At 54.8% G+C, this 17,855-nt stretch overlaps 1 protein-coding gene across 1 annotated transcript in view; it reads right to left on the reverse strand.

The window, feature by feature from the left end:
• Positions 1–17,855, reverse strand: part of Dagla (diacylglycerol lipase alpha) — a 56,610-nt gene that overhangs the window by 10,796 nt on the left and 27,959 nt on the right. The window contains exons 2-10 of the mRNA XM_032891596.1: positions 13,657–13,794; positions 13,057–13,268; positions 11,768–11,869; positions 11,238–11,376; positions 7,786–7,873; positions 5,910–6,044; positions 5,306–5,383; positions 3,500–3,624; positions 335–488 (exon numbers count right to left, since the gene is read on the reverse strand). Of these exons, the coding sequence (XP_032747487.1) occupies positions 335–488; positions 3,500–3,624; positions 5,306–5,383; positions 5,910–6,044; positions 7,786–7,873; positions 11,238–11,376; positions 11,768–11,869; positions 13,057–13,268; positions 13,657–13,751 (1,128 nt within the window). The 5' untranslated portion in view covers positions 13,752–13,794. The remainder of the gene's footprint in view (positions 1–334; positions 489–3,499; positions 3,625–5,305; positions 5,384–5,909; positions 6,045–7,785; positions 7,874–11,237; positions 11,377–11,767; positions 11,870–13,056; positions 13,269–13,656; positions 13,795–17,855) is intronic.

The following is a 17,855-nucleotide window of genomic DNA, read 5'->3' on the forward strand; positions in this document are numbered from 1 at the left end:
CTGTGGTACCTGGCACCACTCCACTCTGCCTCAGGCAGACCTGTGCTCAGTCCAGGTGGCTCACTGCCTCTTCCCAGCGCCTCTTGTCTCTTCCAGTCCCTAAGGCTGGGCCTAGAGACCCTAATACTGAATGAGATTGGGATTGGCATCCATTTCTCCATTTAGTCTGAGGCAGTGTGGATCTCAGGCAACAAAATGGAGGAGACGATCCCTGGACTATCTGCTGGAGATGATTTGGAAACCCTAGCTAGCTCCACTGGCCTGAGGAGTGTCTTTGGTGGTCTGGATCCCCAGTGGCCTCCAGAGGGCCTCTGACCCCAGCCTGGCCCCTCACCGCATCATGACAGGAGGTATAGACGATGTCTACAGCAGTCATGTTCTCATCCAGGAAGTGACGGCGGATGGCAATTGCATTGCAGCCACAACAGTTGTCTTCCTCAATGGTGACCCCAGGGGCGAATCGGGGGCGTGCAGGGCAGAGACAACACCTGGAATGGGGTGGCAGAAAACTCAGGGCAGGCCAGTTGGGGTGACTATTTTCCTTTCCATCCTCTCTGGAAGTGGCCCCCGTGTCTGTCGTTGTGAATCACCCTTGCAAAGCCCTGGTGACCTTTGAGTGGTCAAACCATGAACCAGTTCATCACAGTCTCCTAACACGTGGTGCTGCAACCTGGACCATGAATCCTCCCCTCTTGGCTGCAGACCTCACTGCTCTTCTTTCTTCCCACGCTTGCCCTTGATTTCCAAGGTCCTGGGTCTAGCCTGGACCTCCCTCCCCTCTAGCAGCCCACTTCATGTGTTTTCCATAAGTTTACCTAGGACATCAGTAGACCCACTGCAGACCTCCAAAGGCGCCTTACGGATTCCTACACGGCATCTCCCCTTAGCTGGTCTCCCAGAACCCCAGCCTGCTCCCTGACTATCATAGCTCCTCCCAGTCACCCCATATCAGTCCGCTTTGTCTTCACATTTAAAACCAAATCTGCCCACTGTCCTTCCCCATCCTCTCTGTCTGCAGACTGACCTCTCCCTTGTCCCCACACTAGCAACTCAGCACAGGGAGGGACCCTTTGAAGTCACATTGAACCACGGTCACGTTTCCTCTGCTTTTCATCACAAAGGTCTGAGTCTTTGCCAGGCTCTGCCCCATCTGGCCTCATCTGACTCCACACACACCCCTCATCTACACCACTCTTACCTTTCCTTCCTCTCCCTGAATTCCCTCCCTCACCAGATTCTATGCACATAACACCCCCACCATACTCTTTAGTCTCCATCCAAATGTGACCCTACCTACTCTAGGTACCTCTCTGACAGGGCCAATCCTGACCTGCCTCCTGGTCTAGCACTCAGCTATGCCCATCCATGACATCCATGTGCTCTGCCAATCTGCCCCCAGAGTCCCTCATCTGTGTACTGCCATGTCAGGTGCTACACAGGGCAGGGTCTGCTCTGTGCTAGTCACAGATACTTCCCCAATCACCTAGCCTGCCAGGCATACAGGAGGCTCCCCAGGGTAGACGAGCCAGGGCTGAACTGCTCACTCCACTGGGGTTGGAGGCAGGGATGGGTTGGAGAAAAATGCATCTGCTTCTCAGGCCACCAGAGGGAGCCAGCACCCAACAGATTGGGTACCAGGAGCTAGGGGCAAGTCTGACCCAGCTGCCAGCTGTCTTGAATTGACATTCAGTGTGAGGTTTGTCTTCTCAGAGCAGCACCTGTGGGACAGTGACTTCCTAACAGGGAGAGGCGTCACAGAGAAACTCCAGAGTGAAGCCAAGACTTGAGCTTGCCTGAGCTTTGGGTCCGGGACTGCCCCATACATAAAATACAACACCTAGGATAAACCCCAGAGCTGTGCCTGGGGAAGTCACCATCTCAAGGTTCTACCTTCAAGTCTTCAGGAAGTTCCCCTCTTCCCTCAGCTGAGCAGAAGGCTCAAATGAGGTAGAGGAGCGACAGGACTTGGGTTCAAATCTTTCCTGCTACGTCATGTTCTATTTCGGTAACCATGGTCCAAACAAGACTTGGCTTCCTCCTGTCACAGTCAGCACCGACTGCTTCTTCCCAAAGCTACTAGACCTCAGCCCATTCCCTAGGCCATTCCCTCGTCCTGCTCTACTATCCACACAAAATAGGCCCTTACAAAGTGGTGGTGTGTCATCCACTGTGGCAGACAACCAAAGTTCAGGATCTGAGAGTTCATGGAAGTGACAAGCAGCAGGCAGATAGCAGATGCTAAGAACGGTGCCCAGCCATCTCTGTCTCCAATTATCCCCATACTTTGTGGTTTTGTCTCCACCCCACCCTAGGTTCGTTCTTCCAAGAGTCCCAGACCTGATTGTGCCCCACCAAAGTTGAGGACTCTGTCCTCTGCCATTGCAGTATTGGCTCAGGCAGATGCTTATATTCCCACTGATCCAAAGCACTCAGAGCTCCAGTGCCAGTGGCTCTGATCCCACTGTCCTGTGGGCTGATAGCACCTGCTAGAATCGGGGAAACAGGTTCCTGAGAAGTGGAGAGGGCCCACCTAAGCACAGGCCTAGTGGCTCCTAGCCCAGAGCTCATCTTGAGAATCTCTCCATCTAGACTCAGTGTCCCAGGAATGCAGGGGAAGTGACAAACATGTACTTTAGCAGAGATGGGAGGAGCACACAGTGACCTGGTCCTTCCTCTCTGATCAGCTGGGGATAGTGAGAACAAGGTCCCAAAAGCCACCAGCTTTTTCAAGTGGAGGCACTATGGAGCGGCAAGGATGCTGTCACCTCTGGGAGGAGGCATGGAGGTCAGAGGCACTCCCCACTAGGTTGGCTTTTCTGGAACAGGAGCCCAGGGAACTGTCCTGCTTCTTCCTGTCATGGACTGAGGATGGAGACACCATAGAAGGACAGGGTCCTTCCAGAGCCCTTCTCTGGCCCACTTAAAAGCACAGAGCCCCACCCCTCTTCCACAAGGGCAGGGCTGAGGGCAGAGCCAGTTAACAGGTCAGATCTGGTCTGGGCTTTTCCCTCTGCTCAGAACTTTGTACCAAAGTGCCTTCTTGGTGCATTTCTAGACACCTCCACGGAACGGGCTTACTTCCCAAGAAAGTCCATTCTTCTAAACAGGCAGCGCACAGCAGAGCAGCCAAGAAAAGGGAGATGTAGGCAGAAGGGAATGTCTGTAGGGGGCAGAGGAGGGCCCAAAGAAAAGAAAACTAGCAGTGCAGACACTGCAGTATTGGATCTCAACAACAGATGTATTAGCATCCCATTCCACAAATGTATAAAGTGAGGCTCACGGAAGTGCACTGACTTGCCCAAGGCAGCAACTGAAAGTCTGCCTGTATAATTCCAGTCCAGGGAGGAAGCCAGTGGCCGAGTGACAGTATGGAAGAGAGGAGGACACAGGAGGTAGGGGCGGATCAGCAGTTTCAAAGCTCCAGGGGAAGGGGTGCCAGTTCATCCTTGCACCCTCCCTCCAGCCTGTGAAGTGTGGCTGGGACTGGCTGAGTACTCACGAGCAGGACCGAGCCAGCTGGCAGAGGCCACAGGTGGGCTTCCTCATCAGGTACATGGGCCAGCCATAGGCAGCGAGGGCAAAGAGCATGTAGTAGCAGACTTCTTTGTAGCGTAGCATCTCGTGCTGGAAGACAGGATGCAGAGGGTGGTGACTTCTGCCCTTCCTGCCTGCTACCTCAGCCACCACCAGTTCCTGAGGTGGGAGTCTGCCTACCTGCTCCAGTGGGGAACAGCTGCAGGGCCCCAAAGAGGAGCAGTCCCTCCAGACACTAATTACGTTTGCCCAATTATCTCCCTATACCCAGGCCAGCACGCTCATGAGATCTATCCTATCACTTGTCTCAGAATTTATGATTTGGGGACAGAAGACCCCTTGTTTACCCAGGAAGGAAGGGACATGGGGTGTAAGTGGCAGTCTGCCCCCACCCCACCCCCACCTCAGCAATCAGGCCTTGGGAACTTAGCCTTGTGCAAGCTTAGGGCCTGAAGCTGGGAGTGTCTGTGGGCAACCAGATGAGCCACACTGGGCATGGAAACCGGTCACCAAATGTCTCTGGCCCATCAGTCCTCTCAGGTTGGACTCCGAGTCCCAGGTTCCTGAGGGGGGCTGTCTCCCTGAGATTGCGACCATGTTAGAAAAAGATGCCAGTTGGAAACCCAGGAGTCTGCCGCCCAACAGCTGCCCTTGGTGGTTGGTATCAGTGCTACGAGCTGTCCAGAGGCTGGGATGGCAGTGTCCCAGCAAAGCCTGTCAGTCAGTCCCCAGCCCCTGGGCACCAGGACTGCAGCACTTAGAGGGAATTAGTCACCTTGTAAAAGTTAAGGAGGGTGATTAGTCATCTTGTGAAGTGAAACAGGTAGGCCTCAATCAGCACCCTCTGCCTGCTCTTCAGGAACTCAGGAAGGAGCCAGTAGCTGCAGAGGCAATTACCCTGGGTGACAGGACAGGGAGGCGGGGCGCTGGTAGCCTCTGCCAGGTGGCAGGTGCAGACTTTGCACCTCCCCCCAGGGGGTGGTAAGAGCCAGCCAGGCCAGGCCCGAGTGAGTGGCGGACAGCTGGCTAGGGGCCTGGACTGTATATGTATGTAGCTGGTAAAATGCAGTGATGTCTGCTTTAAGGAGACAGATCCCCAAGGGCCAAAACTTTTCCAGCCCTGTCTTCCTTGGCACCAAGCTTCCAGCACCTTGCTGGCCTGGATTTAGGATGGTCAGTTCTTCCTACTGCAGCTCTGGGTGCAAGGTATGCCTAGGGCATTCGTTGTATTTCTGTCCTGAAGGCTTTGAGGATGACAGGCTTCCTCCAGGTAGCAGGGAGAGGCCATTGAGCAGGGATGCTCGTAAATTAGTTTGCCTCTCCAGGGCCAGGCTGACTTCCTGATACCCAAGGTGGTTCCTCGCTTGGCCGCACCAGCCTGGGCTGTGCCTTCCTTCATACCCTGGGACCCACGTTGCTGTACACATGGGCTTTCTACTAATGGTACTTGAGGAAAGTCCCTATTGCTGAAAAGGCTTTCAGGTGGCAACAGCCCACCCGCTGCCTATTATGAGGGCAGCAGCAGCAATAACGCCCCAGCTCATCCCTGTAAAGCACTGTGCAGTCTCCAGAAGCAGGGGTCAAATGTCTTGGGGCTTGGCTAAGAGATTCAGGGTCCTGCTTATTGAAACAGCATGATGTATGTGAGAGGTCTTGAGGACCTGATCTGAGACTCCCTGGACAGTTGAGCAAGAGTGGTGGGGGTTGCCTCATGCTATGTCGTTGTGGGGAGGTACAGAGAGGCACTGGAAAAGGAAGAGGCCCCACTTACCGAGTTCTTGAGGTCGAGGTACTTGGTGTTTCTGGTCACTGGCATCCCAGACAGGAAAGCCAAGATGTCATTGTTTGCCTGGAAAACAGGCGCGGTAAGATGGACAGTGGTCAGATGTAAAGCTGAGGAGGGAGCTCAGTTCCAGAGTCTGAGGGAACCACGTGGCTTGCAGCTCTTCTAATATCCAGCAGTTTTCCAAAATCACATTTCCCTGCATTTCTAGTTTTCTCCATTCTACCCAGACCTTCAAACCCCAAGGGATGGTCCTGAGCCACCAGAGGGAAGGGATTTTGTGCACAGAGACGAGAGCTAGTGTGTTGGTGGGGCCAGGGGGCCAGGGCAAACTTCAGACAGAGGCTGAAGCAATGGAGCTAGCACTGGCCATCGAGCCCCAGTGAACAGAACATCCTCGGAGGCTAGGCACGGAAGCAGCCACATGCGGTCCAGACAACTCTCCTTATCAGGAGGCAGTGCAATCGCTGGCAGAAGGGTTCAGCTAGGACAGTGGACGGTGATGAGCAGTAACAGTGGCCCAGGGGGCCATGGGGAGAGGATGCCCCAGGATCTGCAGCAGGGGCCCACAGGAGAGCTGGTGGGTGCTTACCTCATCCAGCACCGCATTGCGCTTGGCTCGCTGCCGCTGCCTAAGCAGCACCAGGCCAGCAATGATGTCGGAGGGCACTATGTCGAGGTCACGGAAAAATTCAGCAAAGAGGTAGGCAATTTCTGAATAGGCATCCTGTCAAGCAAGGCCCAGGAAGGCGGGAGGCGGTGGCAGGGCAGCAGGAGAAAGGAGAGACCATGAGTGAACACCCAGGGCAAATTTACCAGAAACCTCCACAATCCTGGGCCACTTTCCCCTCAGGCGTGCGGTACCTCCGGGGCAGGAATCTGGAGACCCTGTTTTGGGTTCTGTGCCCCTTATCATCTTAGCTGCTGACCCTTCCTCCACCTTCCAGGCCACTTCTCTCCACCGGGGTCCTGAAGGGACCATGCTACCCTTTGCTCACAGGTGCCAACCAATGCCTTTACCTCTTCTCTCTCTAGATACCCAGGGTCAAGGCCCAGGCAGCTCTTCTCTAGAAGAGAAGCCACACAGACCATCTGGCTACCACTGCCTGTGATTCTGGAAGTCCTGCTGAATCTCCCAAACCTCAAGCCCCCCCTGCTTCTCAGCAGCCTCAGCTCAGTGGCCCTTGTAATGTGCTTGAGAGGTATGATGTCATAGTCAGTGGCCTCTGGCTTCCGGTGGCCCTGGGCCTTGGGTGGAAAGGAACGGACAGAGGCAGACAAGCCCTGCTAGTTGAGGTCCTGGGTTTCCGCTGCCTTTTGTTGCCTTGAACCTATCAGGAGAGGGAAGAGTGAGAACAGCTCATGGCGACTGAATCTGTCTCACTGGGTCTCATCCTTGAGTGCCTGGCAAGTCAGGAGTTAAAAACACCAATGGCTATCAGCTCAAACCTCTAAAGGCCACATGGAGGAGTACTGCTCAGCCGCCCAGCCCAGCTCAGGGTGCGGGTTTGTACAGGCATTTATGTAAAGTTCTCCAGTGTAATTCTTTGGCAACAACATGCAAGCTGGGGGAAAATCACTCCCCTGGGATCTACCCTGTGCTGTCTAACAGGGCCATGCTCCGGGTTCACGTGATCTCACAACAGCCCTGACCTGGGGAGAAGAGTATGCCTACCACAGACCCAGGCAAGCCTGGTTTCCACCTCCAGGGCTCCTCTACAAGGCACACCCGCAGCCACACCTGGACCAGGATCTCCCAGGTATCCCTAGACAGCCCCACGAGGTACTCACCACCTGTCTAGGAACACTGAGGCTTCCTTTCTTAGGTACTCACTCTAAGGCCCCTGGGGGGTGCTGTTAGGGAGGGGCCGCTCCAGGCTTCCCCAGGGTCTGAGGAGGGTACTTCGCTGTCTTCCCCAGGAAGGAGTGGTCTTCTGACTTCTCAAGCTCTGCTACTACCTAGCTGTGGGATACTGAGCAAATTGTTGCATCTTTCTGGGTCTCAGCTGACTGATCTGCAGAATGAGGGGTGGGGCTGGATGACTTCTAACCTGCCTACCCTGCATGGAGGGGTCCTATCTCCCTTCCTGCTCAGAGACAGCTTCTGCAGAGCTTGCTCTTCAACACACACCTCAGACTTCAGACATGTGTAGCACCCAGCCCCAGGCTAAGCACTCAACAGCACCCCAGACCTTCCAGATCCATCCACTGCTGACCACATGGTATTTTTCTTTTAAACTAAACCATGTTCCAAGGGTAACAAATCACTCATCAAGACTTTCTGTTTCCACAGTGAAACAGGTGAATGGCTTTGCGGGGTGGGGCTGTACCTCAGTGAAAGGGTAGACTATCCCACAAGCAGGCAGTCACTCTGCTCACAATGCCCCGCCCACCCGGCATTACCAGAGGAGTAAAAGGCACTTGTACAGCGGAGAGAGGACTTGAGGCAAGCAACTATGGGTACTTACTGACTGGGAATCCTTTGTCCGGGTGCAACAGAGGAACACTTTTAGACGGCGGGACCAGCTGGTGGCCTGACCCTCCTCTAACCGGTGCCTGTGAAGGTAGACAGTTGACACGTGTCAGGTCACGGGGTCTGGATTAGAGGAGCTGGCCAGATGTTATAGAAACAGGATGACCTGTTCCCAGGATACACTAAAGAGCTCTCCAGTGGGCTTGGGGAGGATAAGCAGCAGGCTAGCTACAGCTGTGTGACCAGTGACCCGGTGGTCAGCCCGCCAGTGTATTTCTTGGACGCTCTTGCTAGCCAACATGAGGAGCTGTTGAGGCCCTCACACTCCCCAGCTGCTGTCTGGGTTGGGCAGGTACACTGCCTGCATGGTTGCCCCCTGTCCCTCCTGTTCTCCCTCCTCAGGTCAGCTGGGGAGGCAGTGAGCAGAGAGAACAACAAGCTACTTTGCCACGAAGGCATCCCCATCCTGGGCGCCTAGGAAGCTGGTACATTTTGACCACAAAGATAACAGAATATCTCTGGTAGCACTGGTCTTGGCTCATTTCTTTAAGCCCAGCACTTGGGAGGGAGAGGCAGGTGGATGGATCTCTATGAATTCAAGACTAGTCTGGTCTACAGAGCAAATTCCAGAAAAGTCAAGTTAGGGCTACACAGAGAAACTCTAGAGAGAGAGAGAGAGAGAGAGAGAGAGAGAGAGAGAGAGAGAGAGAGAGAGAGAGAGAGAGAATAGTTCAACACTAAACACTGTGAATTCCAAAACAAAGCCAGAAGAGGCTGTGACTGGGTTTTGAGCCATGTTCTGTCCCCTTAAAAGCCTGCCACCGAGTCAGGGCAAAGGCAAGGTGGCACTCAGATGCATCCAAGTCACTTAACAGTCATCAGGAGTGACAGACTGGCTCTCGATGTGCCTCTTGGCTCTTAGGTGCAGCCAAGAACTACTTTCCATTCCTTTAACCCTGGTTACACAGGCAGCTGACCAAAAAGGAGGCACCGGGAGGGGCTAGGGATGATGTAAGAGACCAGCTGTCCTGGAGACCTGCAGTTCCTAGAAAATGGAACAGCCTTGTGTCCTACACCAATGCCTGCCACTCAGGGGCTGATGAAGAGGGAGAGAAGCTCGAGGCATCACAAACATTGTGCTTTCTGATCCAACAGGGCTTTCAAATGCAGAATGAGAAATTTCCTCCCCAGCCTCCAGCCAGATGGAAATGCTCACGACACTGAGAACCTAGAATGGACGCCAGGGGGCAGATGAGCATAGGGTTGTGTGAGAGGCTGACAGGCTGGTCAAGTGCAACCACCCTTCAGGCTATGGTTACGCCAGGGAGACACATACCAAGTCTGCACAGGAAGTTCATGGACCCCCAACAGCCCTGGCTCACTATGTAGAAGGGGGCAGACATTCCTTCTACAAAAACCCAAGGTCAAGGCTCCTGGGAAAGAGCCGGGAATAGCACCCTCCCCCGATCCCCACCAGACTTCACTGGGAAGAGAAAGGGCCAAAACTTAGACACACTCCCGGCTTTCAGAAACCAAAATAACAACCATGTGGCAACCGGGGTGTGCACGTCCCTGCCCTTGGGAGCTGATAGCTTGAAAAATGTCCCTGTAAGAAAGAATGTTAGTTTTAAAGCCAGTGGAGGACAGTCAGGCAGGTAGTCAGCCTGACTGTGCTCTCCAGCCTTGCAGGAGACCTGGAGAAACCACAACAGGTCAAGGGCCTGTAAGCTATGGCCTCGACAGGGCCTGGAAACCACAGGGAGCTTCCTAATTAAAATGGCAGTGAGCGCCAGCCCCTGCTGTACAAGCTCCTATCCCTGGAGCCCCAGAGGCAAACTCCCAGAGTCAGGGAGGGAAGGAGGTTTTCTCCAGAGCCCAGGAACCCAGAAACAGGTCGGGTGCAGCATGTGCTCAGAGCAGGCAAAGTGGGACAGGAGCGGTGGCCAGCTGCACTGAGGGAAACGGGCCGTGAAGCCCTGGCTCCGAGGCCTGACATTTCAGGCTGGGAGGTGGCCAGACCAGGCATGGGTGTGGTGGTGGAGGCGGTGACAAGTTGGTGGCTGACATGGAAGGTCTGAGGCATGAGTTGGGGTGGGGTCAGGCCTGCTGGGCAGGGGTCTTGGCAGCCTGCTCCCCTGGGCTGGAGATGGATGCCACTCCACACCCCACCACTGCGGCTTGGGGCAGTGACTCAGACGCTTCATCCCTAGAAGGGGGTCTCACAGCTGCACTAGGATAGCAAAAGGCCTGATTAATCACAAAGGGCTGAGCATGGGGCCTGCCTTCCAGAAGTCCGATTGTGGGGGCTATGGTGACTCATCCTGGGAGCGTCCCTTGCTTTCAGTAAGGAAGTCACTATGGCCACGTTGGATGCCCTCATCTCACTTTCTCTGCCACCACCACTTGTTTTAAACACCAGGTGAAGTCTCCTCCAGGAAGTCTTCCTTGATTAACTTCTTACAACCTCTGAGACCTGGAGGCAGCCTCACCTAACTCTTAGGTAAGGGCTCCGAAGTGAGTCTGGGAGCTGGTTCCCAGCTTCACCACGTAACCAGGCAACCACTTGAACTCTGGACCTTGGTTCTCCACCCCCATTACAGGCAGGACCTGGGTTGTGACTCACCCTGAACAATGCTTGTGTCTGCTGCTGTTACCATAACTGAGTATGTGTCCAGCGGCCGCCGCCGCCACCAAGTGGCTTTCCATTAACTCAGTCTTGCCCAGTGTTAACAACTTGGTATGTATTATCTCACTTAAATCTCACAACGACATCCTGCACCAGCAACTGCTATTCTTACTTTTTTTCAGATTTTATTTTTTCATTTTTATGTCTGCATTGTGCCCACAAGAATAAGAACTAATAAAGAAAAAGATACAACTCTTATTTTTAACATTGGCGAATGAATTTTATCCCCTTTACCGGCAATACTGTCACAGGCAGGTTTTTGTTTTTGATTATTTCTTTTATTCTTGAGAACATAATATAATTACATCATTTTTCTTTTCTCTTTTCTCTCTTCAAGCCTTCCCATACACCTCTCCTTGTGCCCGTTCTTTCTCCTTGCTCTTTTTATTAATTGTTATTATGTACCATTGTGGTTTATACACACCAATGTACTTTCTTAGATATCTAAAATTTAAAAAAAAAGTCAGAATCTCACTGTGTAGCTCTGGCTGGCCTCGAACTTACCATGTAGACTAGGATGGTCCTGAACTGGTCTGAATGCGTCTGCCTCACTACTAGTGAGTGCTGGGATGAAAGGCATTGCCACCACACCCAGCCTATTCTTACCTTTTCAAGAACAGAAGGGGCAGTGAGACTGTGAGGCCTTCACAAAGAGCAGTGGCTCAGTGAGGTTGGCATGCGGTTTGGAGGGAAGAGGACCCTCCTCTGCCCACCGGTCTGCAAAGCTCACTAGGGCACCGCCCACCCACCCACTCACTAACCGCAGGTTGTAAGTCCGCAGGTTGCGCTGCCTCCTCTTGGTGGCTCTCAGCTTGACGAAGGTGCGGCCGGTGGGGTCAAAGACACAGAGGACAGTGATGCAGACGCTGAGGATGACCACCCAGTTGCAGACGACCATCCCTGTGGCAGCAGCAATGAGAAGAAAGAACTGGTTTTGGGTCCACCTTCCTGGGTCATGAGCAATGAACAAAGGACACTGTGGCCACTATGTCCCCAGCTGTTTCTTAGGCTCAAAAGCAAGGCTCGGAAGGCTGTGGTCTTCAAGGCCCACGCATGGCACAGAGCGGACTTTTGAGAGGTGATGAGCAGCCGAGTGCTGCCTGGACAGTTCTGTGTCTGCTGCTGTTCACCTGGTGAGGACCCCAAGTGAGAGGGCAGAGCACTGGGTGAAGGGTGCACCCGCGCTTGGGTGTCTCCCTAGAGCGGTGCCTGAGCCCCTTTCTCTGCAAGCTGGGTCCTATTTCCTCCACCCCAGGGCTGGCTTCACTGATGGGACAGATGGGGTGCATACCGAGGGTGACATTCTTAGCAGTGAGGTCATTGCAGGAGGTGTAGTACTGTGTGAGCCAGACGATGCCCACGATAGCGTAGATGAACTCGATCACCAAAATGGCTGCAAGGAGAGGCAGGTTCTGACTAAAGGCTACAGGCCACTGTCTGCTACCATGAAAGGGCCCAAGAACCTCATCCTGGCTTCTGCTGTCTGACCTCTACATCTCACAGCAGGGATACACAGAGCCAGGTCTGTTCTCTTGCATTGTGCTCTCAAGTCCCCATTGCCTCCCAGGACTGTGACTGCACAGGTGAAGAGGGAACAAGTGCTTCCCAGCTTCTTCACGATTTCAGTTTCCTTCCTGCAGGAGCTCCGGAATCAGACTCATTGTAGACAAGTTACCTAATCTCTCTGAGCTTCTATTTCCTCATCCCTATTAGAGACTGCTAATAACTTCATCACAAGACACTGAAGACTGGCACTTCTCAGAAGACTTAGAAACTTGGTTCGGTGGGGTAGGAGGATGAGAGGAGGCCCAGGATCCAAGCAATGGTGGCCATGTACTCAGTTCCTCAGAGTACTAAGTCCAGAGCCCCAGTGGGAGTGGAAAGGAGAGAAGACAGCTGGCAGGGCCAGCAAAGTAGAGCAGCTAAGAGCCCAGACAATGCAGCTAAAACAGCAGGACGGGTTCAGATCCCAGCTCTGATTCTTCTATCTTGATTTAGCTGTGTGACCTTGAAAGAGCTAATTAGTCTTCCTGGCCTCGTGTCCTCATCTTTAAAACAAAGCTAACACTTTCCTCCCCAGGAGCAGTGGAGACGTTTGAGAGAAGTGTTCCCTGGGAATACCCCAGAGGCTGCTGGGACATGGCCCAAAAGTGATATAGGCTAGTCCTCTGGGGAGCTGGTTCAGCCTGGCCTCAGGGGTTTCCTGATCTGTTTCAGAAGGATCACCAAGCATTTTGCAGACAGGCTCACAGTTTCGAATAGGGCTCAACTAAGTTTGTCTACACATGGCCACAGGAGCAAGCATTTCAGACTCTGTGGCCATCCAGTCACAAAAGAAATTTCTCAACTGCCATTATGGTACCAAAACACAAAAGGCAACATATAAATAAGTGGGTGTGTTCCCTAAGGAAAAGATTCACAAAACAGCTGGTGGGCTGGACTGTCAGTCCAGTAAGGTACTCCATGCTCCTCAGGGTTTGGCTTGTAGTTTGTGTTTGTAACCAAAACGTGAGGGAATGGAAGAGTGCACAAGGGCATGGAGCCCTAAGAACGGTCCCGGCTCCCCGTAGGGTCCCTTACCCAGGCGCACGTAGAGCACGTACTGCATGGAGTCCCGGGGTTCTGTGTAGAGGATACCCCCACGCATGCTCAGCCAAATGATAGCCATCTCAGCAATCATACAGCTCAGAAGGATGCCCAGGTAGCCGCGGCCGTGGTCCACCAGGTTCAGGGAGCAGGCCTCGTGCGGGTTGTAGACCAGGCCGAAGAGCACCACAGACAGGATCACGAACCTGCAGAGCCGTACAGTGGACAGAGTGGGCTGCCTCTGTGCCTCACGCTGCCCTCACGCTGCCCTGGCCGGCACACTCGGGGCAGCTCAGTAGGAGGAAAAGAAGACAGGTACCTCCCCAACAAGAACACTGTCCACCTGGCTCTGGGTGTCTCCGATGTGCCCGGCTGTCAGCACGGGGAGGCATCGGCAGTGACTACTACTCCACGGCCGAGGTCAGAAAGACCGCTGGCCAGGAGGGGTCCTGAGCCCTGGGGGATACCTACCTGGAGGAGTGCCTGGGAGCAGGGCAGACTCAGCTGTGGACGTGGCATGGAAGCACAGGGGAAGGCTTCCCTCCAGACCTTGCTCCTCACACCCAGGACTGTGGCCTCAGTGCTGAGACTTACCAGGTGGTGTGCAGCAGGAAGAGGAAGATAGCAGGCAGCACGAGGTCATCGCTGCCCACAGACCAGCGCCGCCGGAACACCACGATCCCGGGCATGGCTGGCAGCTCTGGGAGGCTCAGCGGGCCAGGCGCTCACCTCCTGAAAGCAAGAAGAGTACCCTGGAACCGTCTGGGCTACCACCGGGTGTGCTCAGGCACCTTGGGTGTTGGCACCAGTCCCCACCCAATTGGCCTCCAGGCACTAGAGATGCTGACCCAGGTAGAAGCTGCCCACTGCCCTCTCAAGCTCCCTAACAACAAAGGTCTTGACAGCACCCTCAGCCTGTCCCCTGAGGTCACTCCTGCCCACCACCTGATTGGCACCTGCCCAATGGTCATTCCTGTAGTAACTGCTCAGCTCCACTGAAGACCTAGGCTCTGGTTGGCTGCCTGCACTTGGGAGACTTAGGACCATGATTCTGAGGGTAGCCTAGGTCTCAAAAAAAGAGACAAAAAGACCCTAAGCTCACTCTTTTGTCACATGTGGGATCAATGGGATGTTTGGCTCCCAGGGTCCTGTCTTTCCACAAGGAAATCTGACCAGTACTTATGGTTCTGGGCCGAGGCTTTCGGAACTAAGAGCAAGGGTCCCTGAGCAGAAAGCCCTGTGGAGTGGGAGGGACACTAAAGGCCTGGGGAGACTGGGAGAGGAGTGTGTGAGTGGCGGAGGGTGAGGATGCCCAGCATGTCAGATCTTCTCCTTAAGGCTTTGCACAGCGAGGCCTTTGGTTTCTTGTTCACCTTTGAGCTGTGAGTGTGGTTTGACTCTTACAAAACTCTCAGCCACTGTCATGGTTCAGGTTGGGATTCTGGCTAGTGACATCGGCCCCTCACTGTGAGGAGGGCAGCTGCTCTAACACACCCTTGGCCTGATAGCTTTCACTGCTTGACGCTTACTTCTCTGAGGTAGCTGGGTACAGACCAGCCGCCAACAAGCTCAGGAGTGGCCAGGCGCTAGGGGCCTCCTGTGGAGCTGGGAGAACACTGTAGCACAGGTGGAAGGCTGGTCTGAGCAGAAACCCAGGACTTGGTCCAGGACAGCTCTATGTGTCCTGTGCAGAGAGAAACCCCTGCTACAGAGGGCTGGGCACCCCACGAGAGGGCAGCTGTCCCCCAGGGCCAGCAGAGGTTTACATGGCACCTGGTCCAAGGGTAGACAGCAGGTCCTCCTCTCTCTAGTGACAGGTCCAAAGAAAACACATGTATATGGAAGGAACTAGCCAAACCTTCCTGGACCTTCCATAGCCCTGCCAGTGGGAGAAGGGGAACGGGGCCAGGTGGCTGGGCAGCATGTCATGTCAGGACAGGCTCCGCTGGGCTTATCTCTCAGGACCAGCCAGTGAACACTCCCAAGGAGTGCCCAGAAGCAGAGCTGGCTGCCTGAGCAGCGGCTGGGGTCGTGCCTACTCCCCCCACCCCCAGGAAGTGACATCATCCCACCCTCGAGGAGGAGTCAGGCAGATTGTGAGAAGCAGGAGAAAGATGCAGAGTGAAGAAGCAGCTGCTGCTGGGGTGGCTTGAGGGTGGGGAGGTCTACTGTAGACTGGAGCAAGATCCGGGACAAGGAGGCCTGAACACAGCTCGGAGTTTGGAATAATGAATGGGAGGGAGCTAGGGCCTCATGGGTGGCAGCAAGGCTGGGGCGGGCAGAGCTGCCAACAGCTGCTGTACCTGTTCCCCCCTTATGTGCAGGTGGCTCAGAGTGGGAAGCTGGAGGTGGCACCGCCCTGCCCACACACATTCAGGGAAGTGGGGCGGGGGCAGCACCATCACCTGTTGAGGCCCTGCATTTTGTCTTCATCAGGCCAGGGGAGATGCCATGCTTACCCAGTGAGGCCGGTCAGGGAGGGTCCTACCCCTGCCAGCGACCTGGTGCATCACCTCAAGCAGAATATGGCCCTTTCACAGTCACACTGGGTGTGACTCCTCTCCCACCCTTCCTCAAGGAGTCTAGAAAGGCTAACACTGTAGCTCACCAGGTGCCCAGTACCCTGGTCCTTGCACTTAGAACCCTGGCCTGACCTTACCTTGCCCTCTCTGACCCCAGGTCTTGCAGCCATGACTGCAGGACCATGACACCGTTGGAATGACAGGGCCAATAGCACCTGTACTCTGCTGGGACGGGGTGGGGGAGGTGATGAGCATCCATGGCTGCTGGGGCGGGGTGGGGGAGGTGATGAGCGTCCATGGCTAGCAGCTGTGCTCGGCACCAGGGCCTTCCTGTGATATGGTAGATTTTGGAAGGCTGACCCCACACATTTCCTGTTACTGGCATTTGGGGTTCCATACCTCCCCAACATCCCCTCCAGCTTCCCAGCTTCTGCCCAGGGCAGCTAACACGAGTCCTGGACTCCGTAGGCATTAGTCCTGACCCAGGAGTTATATACCCAGCATCCACCATCTAACTATGTAACTTACTGCTTGTACCTGTGGCATGTCAGTTATGTTTTCCTCTTAAAGTTCCAGCCAGGATCCCAAGAGAGAAAGTCTGCAGAAGCCTCACAGTGCTGGACCAACGCCACAGCACATCAGTGGGGGGGGTTGGGGGGGGGTGAAGGAGTGCGTGTGAACCCCTAGCAGCCCAGCTGCCCTCCCAGACAAGGCAGTGGAATCTTCGGCTGGTCACCACTGGGTCACGGGGGGGGGAGTAGGAGCAGGGGGCATCCCCTGTACAGATTCATAAATCCTAAGGCTTCTATTTTTATGGGTCTGAAAGACGTCCTTTCTTTGGAGACCCCAGCCCATTACAATGGGGGGCCTGTTCCCTTGCTGGAGCTGTGATTTCATTTGGAGGAAATGTCTTGGAAGGGGGAGGGCCCAGCCACTTCCTGGCCTGGGGCAGCTGTAGAGCACCTCCTCAGTTCCCCCAACCCCATTCCCAGAGTGGCCCCTAAAGACTAAACTGTGGTGGGGTCAGCACTCTCCCCCCAGACCCTGAGGACTTCCAGGGCAGGCCACATCCACTCCAGCGGGAGCTTAGCTACCCCTACCTAGGCAGGAATGTAAGGAGTGGCAGGAGTAAGGGAATGTGGGGGGCACCAGGACTCTGGAGGGTGTGGAGGGCACCAGGACTCTGGAGGGTGTGGAGGGCACCAGGACTCTGGAGGGTGTGGAGGGCACCAGGACTCTGGAGGGTGGAGGGGGTGGAGGGGCACCAGGACTCTGGAGGGTGGAGGGGGGCACCAGGACTCTGGAGGGGTGGGGGCACCAGGACTCTGGAGGGTGTGGGGGCACCAGGACTCTGGAGGGGTGGGGGCACCAGGACTCTGGAGGGTGTGGGGGCACCAGGACTCTGGGGGAGGACTCTGGAGGGTGTGGGGGGACTCTGGAGGGTGTGGAGGGGCACCAGGACTCTGGAGGGGTGTGGGGGCACCAGGACTCTGGAGGGTGTGGGGGCACCTGGAGGGTGTGGAGGACTCTGGGGGGTGTGGAGGCACCAGGGAGGGCACCAGGACTCTGGAGGGTGTGGAGGGCACCAGGACTCTGGAGGGTGACTCTGGAGGGTGTGAGGGGCACCAGGACTCTGGAGGGTGTGAGGGGCACCAGGACTCTGGAGGGTGTGGAGGGGCACCAGGCCGCAGACGGGTGTGAGGGGGTTACCAGCTCTAAGCAGGTATGAAGGGGTACCAGGCCCAGGTGGGTGTCAAACAGTTCCAGGTCCCAAGCAGGTGTGAACAGGTACCAGGAGTACCCTTCATGTGGCTGGAATGACTTAGGTAGACAGCCCTAAGGGGTCTCTTTTTCTGCCCCCTCCCTTACCATGGCCAGATTTTCCTGGTGATGATTCGGGCCTCTGGGTTAAATATTGACCATTCTGCGAGTTCCTCTTCCTAAAAATGCAAACTTCTTTTTAAAATGCACATGCTGCCTTCTCTGTCATCATCATCACTACCACCACCACCACCACCATTGTCACCATCACCATCAGCAACATCATTATTATCTGGTTATAGGGTCTCTGTATCTCAGGCTGGCCACAAAGTATGTGTCGAGACCTTAAACCTCTACCTGCAGAGTGCGGGAATTACAGGTAATATACCCCATACCTGGTTTTATGTGGCAATAGGGATCAAACCTGGGCACCATCTTTGATTCCGTGCACGGTTGGGGATGCACACAACCTGCCCTCACCTGGCAGGAACCTTCTAGATAGGGAGGCTC

Source organism: Rattus rattus, chromosome 2 (genome assembly GCF_011064425.1).
Source record: "Rattus rattus isolate New Zealand chromosome 2, Rrattus_CSIRO_v1, whole genome shotgun sequence".
NCBI classification, from domain to species: Eukaryota; Metazoa; Chordata; class Mammalia; order Rodentia; family Muridae; genus Rattus; species Rattus rattus.